Source organism: Pistacia vera, unplaced genomic scaffold (assembly GCF_008641045.1).
Source record: "Pistacia vera cultivar Batoury unplaced genomic scaffold, PisVer_v2 Contig310, whole genome shotgun sequence".
Taxonomy (NCBI): Eukaryota; Viridiplantae; Streptophyta; class Magnoliopsida; order Sapindales; family Anacardiaceae; genus Pistacia; species Pistacia vera.
In genome coordinates, this window is record NW_022196125.1 from 1,243,227 (window position 1) to 1,261,724 (window position 18,498).

The 18,498-nt window shown below is 37.7% G+C and overlaps 2 protein-coding genes and 1 pseudogene across 2 annotated transcripts; all 3 read left to right on the forward strand.

Annotated features, from left to right (window-relative positions):
- Positions 1–6,169: 6,169 nt before the first annotated feature.
- On the forward strand, positions 6,170–9,835 carry LOC116136261 (programmed cell death protein 2-like). Its single transcript, XM_031421986.1, has 7 exons — positions 6,170–6,478; positions 6,562–6,645; positions 6,881–6,978; positions 7,082–7,371; positions 7,665–7,899; positions 9,104–9,308; positions 9,512–9,835. Exons 1-7 carry the CDS (start codon positions 6,386–6,388, stop codon positions 9,635–9,637), a joined length of 1,131 nt encoding a protein of 376 aa, XP_031277846.1. The 5' UTR covers positions 6,170–6,385; the 3' UTR covers positions 9,638–9,835.
- Positions 9,836–11,021: 1,186 nt separating this feature from the next.
- On the forward strand, positions 11,022–12,481 carry LOC116136321 (annotated as a pseudogene).
- A 1,150-nt stretch (positions 12,482–13,631) lies between these two features.
- Positions 13,632–16,232, forward strand: LOC116136285 (DNA-directed RNA polymerase II subunit 4). The gene is made up of 6 exons (XM_031422003.1): positions 13,632–13,767; positions 13,851–13,959; positions 14,542–14,619; positions 15,466–15,499; positions 15,589–15,657; positions 15,946–16,232. Exons 1-6 carry the CDS (start codon positions 13,719–13,721, stop codon positions 16,021–16,023), a joined length of 417 nt encoding a protein of 138 aa, XP_031277863.1. The 5' UTR covers positions 13,632–13,718; the 3' UTR covers positions 16,024–16,232.
- Positions 16,233–18,498: the final 2,266 nt, after the last annotated feature.

Genomic DNA, 18,498 nt, shown 5'->3' on the forward strand with positions numbered 1-18,498 from the left:
GTATTTGGGCAGACTCTCCAACGAGTCCGGCACTGGTTCGTCCTTCGCCTTGTTGGCAGCAATCGCCTCGTCTGCGGGTTCCTTGCCCGACCTCCTTCTAGAGTCCTGTCGCGACCTTAAGGGCTCTTCCTCAGATTCGGTCTCTGACTCGTCAACCTGAATCTGCTTCCTCTTTTTCGAACTTTGGGCCAGAGCCTTCCGCCGCGGGCGAGCAGGTGGTGTTTGAGCGACCTGTTCTATCTTGGTCACTTCTTGCTCAGGACGGGGATGGGAAGGTGCGGCTGTTCGCATCGGTTGTGCCGTAATAGGACGAGTAGCTTCGGCTGCTCTCTCTCTCCTCGATCGAGGGAAGACGAACAGTGCTAGCCGAGGCTGCTCGGACTCTTTCGGAGGCATGGTCGCTGCATGCAAGTACATTAGTAAACAAAAGTTATTCTACGACCAGAAGGGAATCAGTGTAACTTAACTTCTGGGGGCTCCAAAGACGCGTTGTTACTGATGAAATCGTACTTCCGCAAGTTCGCAGTCGTCACGAGCTTCCTCACGTCCCGACTTTCCTTGGGAAGGACCCCAAAAGACACAAGCCCGTCCGGGTCGTCAAATAGGTCTTGGCTGGTCATCTTGTTAACTGCAAAAGAAGGCAGGTTGTTATGATAAAGCAAGCGAACAGACAATGAACCTAGCGAAGAAGAACTTACTTGGTTTCTGAAAGCGGCAGTAGCCGTCATAGCAGAAAAAGAAGAACTTTGTCTCGTAGGCCCCCGCGTTGCTGGGATAGCTATGTATCCCTTCGGCGATGTTAGGTCGTCGGGACAAGTAATAGGAATCCTTGTCCTTACTCTTTTTAAGATAATAGGTGATGCCGAGCTCCACCGCCATTAGCTCGCCCAAGCCACTCTCGCGGCACGCGATGTACATCGCGACGGCAATGACATGCGCGTTTGGCGTCAACTACATCGGTGCGATCCCGAAGTGATCCAAGACCGACCTAATGAAAGGATGGAAGAGAATCATCCCTCCACCCTTGAAGATCTCTTCGGAGATCGCACTAGGCCATCGGAAGGATACCGTGACGACCGGGTGTTGTCGAGGAACACCTCTGCGCAGACGTCGAACTGTCTTTTTATCCTCTCAAACTCGTCTCGAGTGAAAACCGAGAAGACATCAAGGGATGCGTCCGCGGGAACATCCCGCGAAGACGAACTGGCTCCTTCCTTGGGTCTGGACGTTGACGGTTCCATTCCGCAGTCTGCAACACCAACGGATAGGTCATTTTAGCCATCGCATGTTGTCCCGCACGGCGGCATGGGACAAATCCCTTAAACCCTAACAGTAACTCGAGCCGCCATCCACGGCTCGAATCTGACGACAGCGTCGCGTCTCTGGTGAAACACCAGGAGACCCGACGCCATCGCCCCTCAGAAAAGAAAAAAAAAAAAAAGAAAGAAAAAGACCTTACCTTCTAGGGCGCGTGACCAAGGACGGATCTTGTTTCAGATATCGGAGAGATGCCAATCGAAAAAGAAGAACTTCCGGTTTGCAAAGATTTGTCGCTCGAGGCAGAAGGGATTTTGGTGGCATCATCTGAAAAATTTGGACTTTTATATGGACTGCGAACCGACGGTTACCACCCCTCGGAATCGAAACGACATCCTTCTCTCTCTCCGCATTAAATGCGCCTCACGTCGCATTCAATGTTGTGATGAGGGTTGCCGTTTCGAATGTGTCATGCAATTAATGCTGTCAAAACAATGCCGGGTTGGCACAAACGCATTTAATGCGCCTGCCAGACGCTTTAACGCGTGCAGAGCGCCTGTCAGCGCAGAAACAGGCTCATTGAATCTCCAACCCTAAGGCACGGTAAGAAACGTCCGATGAGTCCAGGTCGCTGGGATGATGATTAATAGGTCGTTTGGGCAGAGTGTGCGAGGTCGTATTCGCAAAAGGCCCTGTCCCGAGCTTCTTCCATTCAGGTCGAAATTACCAGAACCTTCAATCGCGGCATGACTTAGTTTCCAAGGTTAGATCCTCAAACCTTAAAAACTAGAGGACTTCTGTTTTGCCTGGAAAATCAAGGGCTGACGTGGGAAGTCACGTGGTGAAGTGTGACCTGTTCCCGTCAGAACGGTAAGCGCACGTCAGGCCTGCCAAACGCTATGGAGCTCCCACGTGTCCATTTTCTGCAATAAATAGCGTGAAATCAGCTTGGGAAGTGGGCAATGGGACGTAAAGCCGGATTATGTCATGACACTCACACCAACCCATGGATTTAATGATAATTACACGCCTTCATCTTGTTATAAAAAGAAGAAGAACCCTTCATTAAGGGGATTCGACCATTTTTACACTTGAATTCTCTCTCTCTCTCTCTCTCTCTCTCTCTTGAAAACTTTATACTTACTTTTTCTAATCATTTGTAAGTCAGTCCGCTGTGGCGACCTGACCCACAATATCAATACAAATCAGTGGACGTAGGACTTGCTACCTTAGCATCCGAACTACTTTAAAAAGCTCTCATTGCATTTATTTCACATTTTCTTTCTATAATCACGTGTGTCTCTTGACCAATCAACGTTACGCACGTGTCGATTCGTTTGTGTTAGAATCAATCCATCAACAGTCATTAATGTAAACCAAGGCCTACTTCAAAATTGGTTGAAAAATCTGGATCATGGCTTTTTGAAAAGTGGAAGGAGTAGTTTTCAATCCAAAGGGCAAGATTGTCCACTGATAGTGGTGAGAGGGAATACAAAAGGCGGTTTTTTCTCTATCAGCAGAATTAAGGCCAAGCTGCCAAAAGCCTGCCTTAAGGTTGAATTTGGAAAAAACCCTGGCATCGAAGAGATATACGAAAAGAAAGTCTTTTCGTGGAAGAGGAAACTTGATGTCTGCAAGGAACCAATTTAATGGTTTGTAATTAATGACTAATCTGAGTTTTCCTCTAATCTGCTCAGCTTTTTTATTAACATAAAAGGCTTGACAGGCCCACGGGGACTGGGTTGGTTCAATTAGTCCTTCTTTTTTAAGCTGGGCCAATTCTTCCCAGGCCAAAGCTAGATGGTCGGGTGGCATGCCTGGATGTGTGGCCTTTGTGGGATTGATGTCCTCATTTTTCTTAAAAGGGAGGCTAACAAAGAAGTCTGGATTTAACCATAGAGGATGCGAGCATTTGGTGAGGAAGTCTGTGTGAGACTGTGCTGAGCATTCTGTGACAAGTTGTTGGGTAACATCTGTGTTTGGTAAAGGGCTAGGTAGAGTGGTGAAATAGTTGTGAGGGTGTTTGTATGGCATGAAGTAAGATTTGTGTTTTAAGCCCTGAGGGGTAAAAGTGAATTTTGCCTTGAGGAGTTGATTGAGAAGATCCCAACCAATGACCATATCTTTGCTAGGATGGTAGGAGCCAAGACATTCACGGGTAAGGACAAGGTGAGGGAAAAATTGGATGTGGATTGGTTTACTGATAAGATTCATAGAAAAAGGTTCACCATTTGCTGCGGTAAACCAACGAATATGGGGCTTCCAGTATGAAGTAGGAAGAACATCAGGATTCAAAATGGTGGAAGCTGCTCCTGTATCAACTAGTGCCATGACCTTAATGGGGCGATCATACTTTGTTTGAAGAAACAAAGTAAATTCGACCATGGGGACTTGGACTGCCAGATTCATGGGGAGAAACCATATTAAAGGGAAAAATCACTAGAGGAGTCGTCAGATGATGAAGAGATCTCCAAAGGAGGGGTGGTCATAAGATCAACAGCAAAGACAGCGGCAGGGGTTTGTTCTTCTGTCTTGGAGTACAAGGACTCGAGATCATGATCTGCAAGAGCGGGATCAAGATTAATAAGCTGGCGGGCCGATTTATGTTTCTTTGGGCAGTTTTTGGCAAAATGCCTAGGCTGCTTACAAAAAACAACGCTGGCCTTTGGGGGAGCTAGATTTTTTTTTTTTTCTGGAAATAGTGGCGACGTTTATTTCTGAACCGGGGCTTTGATTTTTTCTAAAAAAGTTGTTTGTCTTGGTTTGAAGGTTTGAAACGTCGAAAATGTTGTTTCTTCTTGATGGGGCAGTGGCAAGAAGGATCTTTATGAGAACATTTGAGAAGGAGGTCCGGCCTGTAACAAGATTTTTCAATATTCTGCCCAATATGTTGGAATTGCTTGATAAAGGCCTATTTGTTACAAAGCCTGTGAAGACCCTTTTCAATAAGTTGACCTAGATGGCCAAATGTCACGGTGGTCAAAGTGAGATTATTTTGCTCAAGCAATCTTTGAGTTTCCTGTGAAAGTGGCTCAGGGATCGAACTCAAATAAGCCTGCTTGATGTTGGGATCATCAAGTCCACCAATATCATAGAACCGAAGAAATGCTCAGCGGAAATGCGTTTGTAAATCCCTTAGCTCAAAAGAACAACATTTGAGCTTAAAGAACTCTTCTCGTAATTGATCAATTCTATTGCGACTATCTCCCACAAATTCTTGGACTAGAAACCCAGCAAATTGTTCAAGAGAATCAACTCGAACAACTTGAATTTGTCTGTATTCTCCAAGATTATTCCACCATTGTCGAAGAATACCCATAAACCTTGCTACAATGGCTTCCAAAACCTTGAGAAGAGTAGCATTTGGTTTGATGAGTTCTGTCTGGCCCCAAGTGTATATCTCATGAATTTTGTCCCTCCATTTTGAGGGATGGTGGGGATCTAAATTGAACCAAGGTCTAGAAGAGGGAGGAACATACTGTTGGGGCTGATTATAATCTCCTAGGTTGCCTGGGTTAGGAGATTGATGGCCCATATCGGGGTCAAGATCAATACTACATCAGTTTCTATCCCTGGAATAAAAACCGGTGATCAAGATCTTGATATGGTTCTTAACAATCCAACATACATACAGTATCAAGATGCTCAGAACTCAAATCCTCTGGATCCAATTTGGTGGAAGACTCTCGGGTATACCCATTACCCGATCGATTCTGAAGAAGATCCAGACAAGACAGACACCTCATCAGATGACGACTAATAGACACCTCAGCAGATTTCCAGAAACTCCCGGATTGTATTAAAATTTGTAAAATATTTTATCACATGTATTAACTGTATTGTTGGCAAGCTTGTATACTTACATCTATTGCTCTTATGTTTCTTATTTTGTGTCCCAGTTTTACATTTGTCTCTTTGTAAGCGTCCCTCCTTCGCTATAATAGGAGGCCTCCCTTCCCTTGGAAGGCATCAAGGAATAAAATCCTATCCAAACACCCCAATATATAAAAAATTTATAAAATAATAAAAACACCTTCATCCACTTATAGTGTCAGATTTCAGTCCAGAAAATGGCGTTATAATGCAGACCAATCGGATCTGACCAGTCGTGTATCGATATGGCCTTTTCCGACTAGATCTACTACTGATCTGGTCGAAAAAGGTTAGATCTACAGTCAGATTTGGCCTTCGATGGCCGCAAAAGACCAAATTTGACTGTCAGCAATGGCCAAAGATATGGTCGTCATCATCGGTCAACGATGGCCAGATCTGGCCTTTTTCGACGAGATCCAGTGTAGATCTGATTGCAAAAGGTCAGATTGGTGGGTGGTGGTGTTTTTGTTAATTTTTAAACTTTTTTTTTTAGGGGGTGTTTAATTAAATTAATAAACTTAAGCGGTTTAAAAGTAATTAAAAAAATAGAATAGTATTTCTCAAATAATAAAATAAACAAGTATTTTGGAAATAGGATTGAGAAGCATAAAACAATGGTAAATTTCTTATAAAAGATAGTTAATAGGTAAAATTAAATTAAATATAATTCTAAAAATTTCCCATAGCTAAATAAACAACAAGAGATATATTATAATTATATGCCTGAGTTAATGAAAATAATCCTTAAGGTATGATATAATTACGAAAATCTCATTAAAACTTCTGAAATAACTAAATTTTTCTATCGTTAATAAATTGTTAGTGAAAGTTTAAAATTCACTTTTATTAATTAATAAATATTATTAAATCACCTTCACATCTTTAATTTTATTAATACTTAAAATTAATTATAGTGAAATTTTATTATTTTACTATAGCACTTTTATATGTCAATTAAACGAAAAATTGACATATTTTTGTTGTATAAACTTTCTTTTAGACTGATTAAACGGCACCGTTTTATCTATCCTCTCTCAAGTCCTGACCCGCACTCTCCTGTTCTTCTAGTAGCTCGACTTTCTTCTCTCAACTCAACAAAAACCTTCCAAAACTAGCCGTTGCCTACTCGCCTTCTCCGGCGGAACCTCTTAATTCTGAAAACACCGAAAAAGAAAAAAACAAAAACAAAACACTATTTGTTAAATTCAGTAATTTTTCAAACTACTAATTTATTTAAAACAAATTTAATAACCAAATGAGTAAAGTTATTCTCGGCTTGCCGGGACCTTGGGCTGACGATAATCGTGAGCCGTCCGATCACTACACCTCAAAAATTGGCGGACTTCCTGTAAGTAGTAACTTCCGATTCATTTTTATGTCCTCAATTATTATTTAATTTTCTGAATTGTAATTTTTTTTAAATGTTAACAGGACTGGCCTTTTTATACGGAGAGTTTAAACCCTAATTTGCTTCAGTGTGGTGCTTGTGGAAGTAAACTCTATCTTATTGCTCAGGTTTAAATTCAATTTTTGTTTTTTTGAGAGTTGTTATGGTGCTGGGACTGTGCAAATTCCTGTAACTTTACCGGACATTCGACGTGGATTTTAACAAAATTGTATTGTTAGCATCAATTTTTTGTTGCAAATTGGTGTTGAATGTTACAGATTTTGCGTCCCAAGTGATGTGGTAAGATCCATTTTCTTTGGGAATGTGATGTAAATTTTTTGTTTTTGTGTTTTTTGACTCCAGGTTTATGCTCCGGTGTCGAGTGAGAGTTTAAGGATTGAAGAACGTGTTGTATATGTTTTTGGATGTGTAATGTTAAATTGTGGGAGCAGTCCCCTTAGGTCTTTATCAAGATTCTCTTTCAATTTTTTTAAGCAGTGAGATATAAGTGTTTGAACTGTAGTTTTGTTGATCTTTTGGTGTTATTGGTGGTGATACATGCAGTTGGAGAGCTCTTCGTGTTCAGAAATTAGATGATGTGAAGGAATCGTGTAGTGCCGCTGAAGAAATGGTTCCTTCGAATTCTGTTTCAGGTTCGAAAAAGAGCTGGTGGGATAGTTTTGATGACGATGAAGATGATGATTTAGATTTGGAGGCTTTGGGTAAAGCACTTTCTGAAGCATCAAGCTTGGCTTCTCATTCCAGGAAAACAAAGAGTAACCAGAATTCTAAGTCTAGTGTGAAGCCTTCACCTTTGAGCCAGCAGAAAAGAGTTGTAGATGTTGATACACCGGGTATAATTGTTTTATGGAACACATATCTGAAGATATAGTTGTCCTTTTTCTTTCTGTTCTGTTGTAGTAGCCATTGTCAACTTAATTGGCTTTCTGCATCAGTGCATCATCATGTGTCAACATACTATAGGGTGGACAAAAGGTCATTTGATGCTTGATGCTAGTAAATTCTTGTTCTTTCTGATTTGATATGAATTACAACATAAGATTTTAAATTAGTTGGATTTCGGCTTCTAATTATTGCATATAATTGCTATTTAAGTTTTCTTAGGTCACTTTATTTCTTTGTGCAGTTGTGCCCTGCTTTTACATTTATAATCATGAAGTGTCGTTATCAAAGGATGTTGCTTCTATATGTTCAAACTATTCTTCACTTTCCCTTAAGGAGAAACAAACTGATGTCGGTGATCAGGTACAAGAAGAAAGGTGGGAAGAGGAACGCTATGAGTATGATAAAGCTTTGACTGTAGATAGGACTTACCTAAAGTTCAAGAAACAGTTGGATGCATACCCAGAACAATGTTTCAGGTATTAGCTATTTGGAATCAGGACCTTGGGCAAGCATACAGTTTTACTGTTAGCTTATAATTTGGTCTATTGATTAAGTATGGACCCTTGAAATTATATTGTGCATGGTGTCAGTTTCTAAGATGCCTATTGATTGAATCTCTATTAATGTAGCTTATTTACAGAGACACTTGGTGAATAACAAGCTGGATGCTCATAATCTAGAAAAAAATCTGAAATGGATTGTTTCTGCATAGTCACTAATTTTGATGCAAGGATGATTAAAAGGGATGATGATGAGGCCCCTAATATGCTGGTCTATTGTAGGAAACATAAGGGTGTGAATTAGGGGATTTTGGTCAGTTGGCAGGAAGATTCTTGTGTGTGAGGTGTTAAGGATGGTTTAGGGAAGGGACAGATGGCATTAAGGGAGTAGATGATTGAAAAAGTTTGTTATGAAAAATAGAATAAAAGGAGAGACAGTGAGATTTTGGGGGATAATCTGGAAAGTAAAAAGGAAAACTTGTTGTGGAGGTGCTGGCCCTCGAAGTCCAGCTGGGTTATCATATTTTTGTTCTTATTTTACTGTTCTGTTCTTGTTGATGTTGATTTTCATTGGTAGAATTAACTAGTTTATTGGCTGGAATTCAATCAATAGACATATATTAATTTTGAATAGTGTTTGCTTGACTGTTCTGGGTTGCTTATCTGAAATTGTTATCTGTGTTGGTTGTGGAATTCTGGAGTTTGTGTGTTGCTGGGTTCTGAGTAGTGGTGACTGAAGGCGAGAGTCTAGGTATCTATCAGATGATAAACTATTTTTTTTTTCTTCAATAAAATATCTTTTGGGTGTCTATTAAAAAATTTGAAGTTCAGAGTTATTACTTGTTGATGATCTCGTTATCTGTGATTTCCTTTTGGTAAATTCAGTCTATTACGCCAGGTGGACATAAATAGATATTAAAATAATTTTAGTTTTAAAAATTCCTCAATTTGGTAATCAAATTTGATGTTATACAAAGCAATATCTATAGATCTTTGTATGATAATCTATTTACTTTTAATGTTCTTATGGAACAACGTTTTCTCTTTTTCTCATGTTGTATTGTTTTTTTTGTGTTGTATTGTCTACAGCTGACCATTTTCTGATAGCCTGACATATTCTCTCAATTCCTGATTTTGTTTTTGTTTATTTTTGTGATTTTCGATGTCTTTGTGTGCTCAGATATTCATATGGTGGGAAGCCCCTTCTGGCTACAGCAGAAGAGGGAGACCCTGGAAAGTGCAAGCTCTGTGGAGGTTCAAGGCACTTTGAAATGCAGCTGATGTCCCCATTAATATATTTTCTACAAGAAGCTACTGATGATTGTCAAAACTATTCTTTGGAGAACTGGAATTGGATGACACTCATTGTGTACACTTGTTCTAAGGTGAATCTTCAACATATCCCGCATTGAATCTGGATATCTTTTCCAAGTGTTTGGGCTCAATTGTTTAAGCTGCTATCCTGGACTGTGTACTTGACCCTTGGTTTCTGGTTACCACTTAAAATGGCTTTTGTATAATTTCTCATTGAAACTTCAAGTCAGGTACTTCTGCATGGAATTGCCTAACTTTTAATGTTTACCTGCAGAGCTGTTTGAACTCAGTCGATCGAGAAAAGTCCAACAATGGGGGCTGGATTGTGACAGAGGAGGCTGTTGTAGTACAGTTTGAGAAATGCTTGAATCAATCTGCTCAGCTTAACTATTTCTCATGATTTTTGTCTTACTTGATAGAACCGAAGAAATCAGAGGTATTAAGTGCTACTCGGTCATCGATTTTGGTTTTATTTATAAAGGGTTTCTGTATCTAGAAAATTGGTATATAGCACACATTAGTCTGTGAACGGCGATCCAAAGTTTCTCCTATATATGAATTTTGTTAGTGTTTTGAGCTGCTAGTTGCAGGCATAGCCCGCAACAAAATGTGGGTTTTCTTCCGAGTTTAAATTTGAGGGCTTAATACCATTGCACCCCCGAAACATCAGAAACTGACACTTAGACCCCAAAAGGTTTAGAAATAATCCCCATAAAGGTTGAGCTATATATATATACATCAATAAACAAAGGGTTGGGATATTGTTACTTAAATTTTTGTTTAATTTTTTAACTCTTTGTGGACCGTTAATTATTGATGATCCAACGGTGATAATAAGAGATGTTGAGTTTGTATTAAATGTAACTTTCTTTAAAAAAAATTATCTTATCACCGTTGGATTAGCAAAGATGAACGATTCACATGCAATGTCTAAATTTAATTGAAAAAATTTACAGTATCCAAACCCAATGAATCATTAATCTCATTTTGGTCATCGAGTGATCACCACCAAATTGTTGAATATAAAATAGATCTATTTTTAGCATATAGTCCCACAGGCTTTAATATATGTTGTACATTTTTATTCTGAACATGATGCTACCATCTTATAGCAACACAAATAAAACTTAAACTAGTAGATGTAAATATTTATTTCAGTGGGTTCTCAAGTGAAACTTGAATCATGTTTTTGTTTCGTGAATTTTATTTCTCTGGTATCCAAAGCCTCCTTCACATGTACTTGGATTTTATTTTATATCCAATTAAAATGTGGGTAAAACTATATTTACAATCTAATTTTGCAAACTTTCTCTCGTAATCCTAACGTGCTAGTTCGCAATTGGTCAGTTCGCAATAGGTTTTGCCTACCTAATTATGAGTTGATCAATTGCGAGCTGTCACATCGGGGTTGTGAGAGAAAGCTTGTATGATTGGGTTGTGAGCCAATCTTTATCGTTAAAATGTGATGATTTGAACTTGTAACATTTATCTCTACTATCATATCGAGTTAAAATTTTACCTAAAACTTTAAGTTTTAAGGTGAAACGAGTAACGACGACTACACACTGAATCAAACAACCGATAATCTTATCTTAACAACCTTCAATTATGTTAGATCTTGTCCGCAGAGCGGATCTCAATTATGAAAGTTGTCCTTATGAATATATATCTTCTCCACTTAATTAATTAGAATTAAATTCTTGATTAATACTGCTAAATTGCACTCAATCTCCTCAAGCATACACGAACTCAAAATACATACAATTCTCAACGAGCAATACAACATGGCATTGATTGGTTTTTTCGAATTTTTCTTGTAAGTCATTTCATTTGCTTCTTCATTATTCGTTGCTCAACCAGCAACAATGGGCTGCCTATGAACTTTCCAATAGTCGGAATGTTGCCGGAGCTTTTGCTCAACGTTCGGAGGATTCACGATTTTGTCCCTGAAGTAATGCAGAAAAGCCAGTGCACTTTTATCTTGAAAAGGGCCTTGGTTTGCCAACATGGACATGTTAGTCACAGCTGATCCTGCCAACATACACTACATAATGAGCTCAAACTTCTCCAACTTCCTAAAAAGAGATGAATTCAAGCAAATATTTGATATGTTGGGAGATAGGATTTTCAATTCAGACTCAGATTTGTGGAAAAGCCAAAGGAAAGCTGCTCAAGTTCTGATGAATCATCAGAAATTTCAAAGGTGAAGACCACCTTGGAAGAAGAGGAGAAAGGGCTTATCCGAATCCTGGAAAATGTGGCAAAGGAAGGGAAAGCTGCCGACTCGCAGGATTTGTTTCAGAGGTTTGCGTTTGAGGCTACTTTTATATTGTTACAGGCTATGATCCAGGGTGCCTGTCCATTGAATTCCCGGAAAATCCATTCTCAAAAGCCTCGGAAGATGCTGAGGAATCTTTTTTTTACAGGCATGTTGTACTTGTACCAGAAAGAGTGGAAGCTACAAAGATGACTATACATTGGAGAAGAAAAGAAGGTGAAGAAAGCTAAGGAGACATTAGATCGAATCTTTGAATATATACAAAAGAAAAGAGAAGAGTTGAGCAAAAGAAATTCAAGTGGGTGAGGATCTTTTAACATCATATATAAAGGAAGATTACAAGGGTTTAGGATTTAAATCTGATGAAAAGTTCTTGAGAGATACCATTTTAAGTTTCATGCTTGCGGAGGGAGATACCATAAGCTCTGCTCTCACTTGGTTCTTTTGGCTTGTTTCAAAGAATCCATCAGTGGAAACCAGAATCAGAGAAGAGCTAAACATGAAAATCTCAGCGGAAAAAGTGGCAGCAAAATGGTGGAAATTTGACATCAATGAGCTAAATAAGCTTGTTTATCTTCATGGGGCATTATGTGAAGCATTAAGGCTCTTCCCACCAGTTCCTTTCGAGCACAAGGTCCCAATAGAAGCAGATATCCTTCCAAGTGGGCATAGTTCCAAGTATGCAATGGGAAGAATGAAGTCGATACGGGGAGAGTGCTGCTTGGAGTTCAAGTCCGAGAGATGGATTTCGGAGAAAGAAGGGATCAAACATGAGCCTTCATACAAGTTCTTTGTTTTCAATGCAGGACCAAGAACTTGTCTTGGCAAAGAGGTTGCTTTCACTCAAAATGAATGCTGTAGCAGCCACTATACTTCATAACTACGATGTTCAAGTAGTTGAAGGACAGAGTCTTGGTCCAAATGTTTGAGTTGTACTTCAAATGAAATCTGGTTTAAAGATAAGAATAATTAACAGATTGGAAATTCACTAGAGTTGTGAGATTTGTGTCTACTGCTACTCCTTGTGGCTTTCAGTTTCAATGTAATTGTTTCTCTTTAATGGGTTTGGTTCATAATGGCCAAAGCCCTCTTTCCTATACTAATAAATAATTTAATAAAATTCTAAAATTAACTTTATTTGTTTGATTAAAAATTACCTGCAATCTTATAACTATAAGAGGTATAATGTCAAGTAGTTCTCAAATGGAGAAAATTTTAGTGAATATAAAGGAGTCCCACAGATTTCAAAATAGAACACTTGCACCCTAACAGTTTCAGAATGAAAATTTTTCCTTAATAATTGAATGATGTTTGTGAAAAGGGTAATGTTATAATTACAAAGAAATTTTACAAAGATCTCCGTATAAAGTGATGTGGCAAAAAATGAATGGAAGAGTGAATTTAATGAGTTTGATTTTTTGTTTTACTTTTTCATTTATTTTTTACCACCTCATTTTATATGTAAATTTTTGTAAGATTTATTTGTAAATATAGTATTATTGTTGTGAAAAATAACTATTAAATATTTTGATCATGTGACAAATGTAAGACATTAGTTTCTTTTTATTGTAAGAGAAAGACAAAATAAGTGTATATTGGTCGACGTACTAAATTTCTGTATTTCATTTAGCTTTTTACAGAATGTCTTTTGATTATAAGAGTGTAAGAGTTTCATTCGAAACCTCCATATCTTATTTTTCTTACACTAAACCTCGGGGTGTCCATGTATAAAGTCAGCTAACATTAAGTGAAGTACACATATAATGCACCCGTCCCATTGAAAAATAAAAAATTCCTTGAATAATCGGTGTAACCCTCAGACCATATGATTAAAATTTCAATCTTTTTTAACAAACTATCCCACAATCTTGACGTGACAACTCGTAATTAGTTAGTCGTAATTTATCAGGTTGAACCCATTATGAGTTAAACAATTATAAACTGCCATGCTGGGGTTTTGAGAGGAAGTTTGTGAGAAGAAGTTGTGGGTGTAGCATTTTCCTAAAATTTAAAATCAAACTATCATTATCCCTAGAAAATTAAAAAAACTTTAAGGGGTATTGTAATTAGTGCAAACTTTAGGGAGGTAACACATTATCAATCCACATAGCAACGGAAAACGGAGCAGAAAATCAAATAAATTTGCATCACTGTCTCTGAAACCTGTAAAAAAGCCCTAACTAGACAGACCCAGATTCTAAAGATGTCCGGAGAAGAAGAAGAGAATGCGGCCGAGCTTAAAATCGGAGAGGGTAAATAATTTTACCTCTACATCTCTGTTAGAAATTTTGAAAAAATTGTATCGATGGTGTTTTGATTTTTAATTTTTTATCAGAATTTTTGAAGGCCAAGTGTTTGATGAATTGTGAAGTTTCGTTGATTCTTGAGCACAAGTTTGAGCAGCTTCAGCAGACGTCTGATGATCCCATGAATCAAGTTTCCCAGTAAGTATCTCATCGTTTATTTATTTATTTATTTATTTTTTTGTGTGTGGAATAATTCTGCTATTGGGTATATTTAAAGCTTCAATTTTTTCTTGAAATTTGGTGTCAAATTAAGATTTTTTGGTAGGATGGGCAAAAGGGTATGTTAATAGAAGAAAAATTATGCTAATGATTGAAGGATTGATGGGTTTCTTTTGTTTTATAAAGATAAAATGTCATTCGAATTGCAGGCTACTTAACCTAAACTTATCTTATGAATTTCATACAAAAAGAAAGTTTGATTAGGCTTCGATGGAGGGTAGTGTTGATACTCGAGTTATCTTGGCGGTTTCAGAAATTTCTAGGTTGTTAAGAATAAATAGATGAATGAATAGGGAAGATGGGGGCTGGGGGTGGCTGGGGTTGCCATTGGTTCTTTTTGAGTTCCACACATGGACGATTCCCTGGTTTTCAGTAGATAATGCTGCTGGGGAATCATGAAAGGTTTTGTGACTTATGTCTTTCGTCTTCAAACGTGGTAGTTAGTGTTTTTAGTTTCATTTTTTTTTTTTTCATAACATACTGTTTCTTATCACTCTTCAGGGTTTTTGAGAAATCATTGCAGTATGTGAAGCGCTTCAGTCGGTATAAGAATCCTGATGCTGTTAGACAAGTTAGAGAGTATCCTTCAAGTTTATGTATAATAGGTTTCATTTACTATTTGCTCTCATGCATACTCATGCTGACATGCTTGCAAACACACACGCACCGACTCACAATTAATGCTAACAATGATGAAGATGCACTGAATGATTCATTTTCTTCTCAAATAGCCATTGTTCTTGGAGAATATTTAAGCACAGACTTGATTTATGAAGCTTTTTATTTTAATTTGAACTTGGTATTTGCTTTGTTCTTTCCCATACATGAGATGCTTATGAGATGATATCCATACTTTAAACCCTTGTCTGTGATATGGAAATTTTTTGCTGAAATTGCTAACATGTGAGATGTTCAATAGTTACTCAAATTTGTGATGTTTATGAAACCAGATCTCTTACAATTCTTTTCAGACCTCTCATATATATGTCTTCTAACTTCGATAGACCAGATGCCTTGCTTACAGATGGTTTCTTCCCTCCTTTTGATTTTTTATATCACTAATATGACTTCATTAACTTGCAAAAGTAATTCTGGAGTTAATTATTGGAATTGGTTGTAAATGGCTGAGATAGTTACCTCCTTGTTATCTACCCTTTTCTTTTTTAATTCTTTTAGCTTCAAAGTCACCATGGATATTAAATTTGGAAGAGCTCATCTAGTTTTATGAATTATAAACTGTTTGATTAATAATACTTGTAGGATCTCATCTAGTGTTTTAGTATGCTGACAAAAGTAGCATGGCAATTTTTTTATGGAGAAAAGAGGGGTTTTCTGTTAATTAAGTAATGACAGGTTTTGTTTATTTGTCCCCTTGAATCATTTTGCATCTTCCAATAAAAAAAGTTGATCTTAACTGGTTTTCAGAATCCTGAGTAGATATCAGTTGGCTGAATTCGAGGTAAAGCGCCCTTATATTTGTAAACTAGCATATGATTTTCGTCTCACATTATAAACCTCTAAATTCGTGATATGCACTTCTTTTTGCAGCTGTGTGTGCTTGGCAACCTTTGCCCTGAAACTGTAGAGGAAGCTATTGCTATGGTACCTTCCATTAAGGTATGCTTTAATCACACACTGCTCATCTCTTTCATTATCCTAATATGTCTGCATTTCCTCCAATCATTTTCCTTCTTAAATGAAATAGACTGTATATGTATTGTACTGTGCTCACATGCTACCATATAAATGTTGGGAAAGAAATTCTATGATCTTGCTTTGTTTCTCCCTCTCTACACTATGCCCTATAAGACGGTCCAAAGTATCAAAAAACTCATCTTATGGAGTTTTTTTATAAGGTTTAAAAATGCATGCATTACACTACCTAAATATCACTTATGTTTCCAGACCAAGGGGCGGGCTCATGATGACGAGGCAATCGAGAAAATGCTGAATGACCTATCACTAATCAAGAAATTTGAGTAGCGTTCTTCTATCTCTATCAGTATCGATAATGCAAGACGAGACATTTGAGGCCTCCTTGAGTTATTATTGTTGTATTTTTAGATAACACTTGCGATATCAAAATATTTAAACATTGTTATGGTTTTTCTTTACTTTCCTCTCTCTCTATTTAACTTGTGGATTGATCCTAGATCCCAGTTATGAATCTGTACATGATAATGGAATTCCAAGTCTATAAGTTCATTTCTTGCTTAATAAATGTGTCAACTGGTGATGATGATGACTGATGAGATAAAAAAGGCCATGGAATTGAAATATTCTAAGAAAAGGGAGACTACTTGAGACATCATAGCTGGTAGAGCTTGTTTGGCTGGGATTATCTAATTGATCAAAAGAGTTTATTTGAAGTCAATTAAATGGTAATCAATTATTCAATTGAAGTAAACAAACATTGGATTGGTTTAAGTAACACTTTGATCTAATCAATTAAATGGTAATTTTTTTCCACCTCTCAATGTTGTGTTCTATCTTTGTCGATAAATGGCAATATTTTAGATTCTGGCACGCAGCTGGCCGAATACCGTGTCGGGGTAGCTGAGAATATTACTCTCCTTATATTATCGGCATGGTTTCAGAGAATATCCAAGTTTTGGGAAAGAAAGTAAGGGGCTCTAACCTTGGTATTAAATTGGACATCACCAAAGCCTTTGGTACAATGAGCTTTTGGATTTGGTTCATTTTTTTTACTTCTAGAGTTAAGTCATTTTTTTACTCATTTGGGAAGACTCTAAAGAATGGAAGTTGGGCCAACACCATTTGAAACAAAATCCTAAAGAGACCGAGATAACATATGAAGTTGAAATCAGTTCTTCTGTATTGTGTTATAAGTTCTTACTTGTGTCCTCAAAATATCTTTTAGAAAATAGTTTATCTTTATGTAATAATAATTTGATATTTGATATTTGAAATTTCCAACTTTTGCTAATTCTGATAGAAATAAAATTAAAAGCCTGAGGAAGAAAATAATGCAAGATCATCAATGCATGAATTTAATTAATTTCTATATTTACTAAGAATGGAAGCATGCGTATATAATTCTCACCAGACCTTTTGCTAATATTCAATTTGAGGGTAGTAAAATTATTTTCAATGTATGTCAAAAAACATAATACTATATTTACAAAGATTTTAAAATATAATTGGATGAATTAATATAAAATTATTTACTATTATTTAATATACAATTGTAGTATTACTTTAAATAAATTATTAGAACTGATGCTTTTATAAATGTCATTAGGAGACAGCAGCGTTACCGCCCAGTGGCGGCTTTTTTGTTGGCTAAATTATGCATTGAAGTAAAAATTCAGTGGGTAACTCGTAACTCCGAGAGTTGCCCTTGTTTACTTATGGAGAGTATTGTAATTGGCAAAGACTGTTTTGAAATGTGCAGTTCTTACTCTTTTGATTTGAGGCATAATCCCTCCTTTTTCATTTATTATAACTGGATGGGAGTTTTCTGTTTTGAGTGGTTTTATGGGCTGATGTAATCTCTCTTTGCATAGTGTATCCGAGATTTGTTAGATTTTTGTAAAGATCGTAGATTCCGAGTCCACCTTTGTATCTTTAAACTATATTTTAAAAAATGAGAGTAAAAGTATTTTTAGTGGTTTGATAGTAAAAGTAATGAGAGTAGGACTATAAACGAGCCGAGCCAGCTCGCGAGCCGGCTCGGCTCGGCTCGATAAAAGCTCGTTTAGAGCTCGACTCGACTCGAACTCGGTTCGTTAACCGAGTCGAGTTCGAACACAGTAAAGCTCGGCTCGTGGGCTCGTGAGCTTGGCTCGGCTCGGCTCGATTAAGCACTGTACACTTAATAGGGTGTTTTGGTGATTTTTTAAACTATTAGGTATTAAACTGATATTTTTCAGTGAAAAAAGTTTAAAAAAATGACAGTTCCCCCCCCTCCCCCCCAAAGTGCAAATTTGAAATAACACGATACACCAAAACAGAGCGTCAATTACTCAATTTCAGTTCCCCATCCCAGTTGTCCCAAATCGCAATCAAAGACCCCTAAATCCCAAATCGCGAACCAGACACTCTGAAATCGGTAATCTCCTAGGAATGTTATTTGTATATATTCAGAACTGTTTTTTGATTTTGTAAGGTAATAGACATTTTGTAATGTTCAAAACTATCATGGTTAATTCAACATTGGATGTAAATATGAAATGCTGTACGCAGGCAGATTACTGTAAAAAAAGGGGAACTTGGCTCGATCAAGCCCGGATAAATGGTGGTTTGATCGAGCCTTATCGAGCTCGAGCTCGACAAGGCTCGCGAGCTCGATATTGAGCCGGCTCCAGCTCGACTCGAGCTCGACTGAGCTCAAGCTCGAGCTCGAATCTCAATTTTAAGGCTCATCAGGCTCGAACTCGAACTCGAGCTCGACACTATTGTAAATGAGTCGAGCTCGATACTGTTATAAACGAGTCG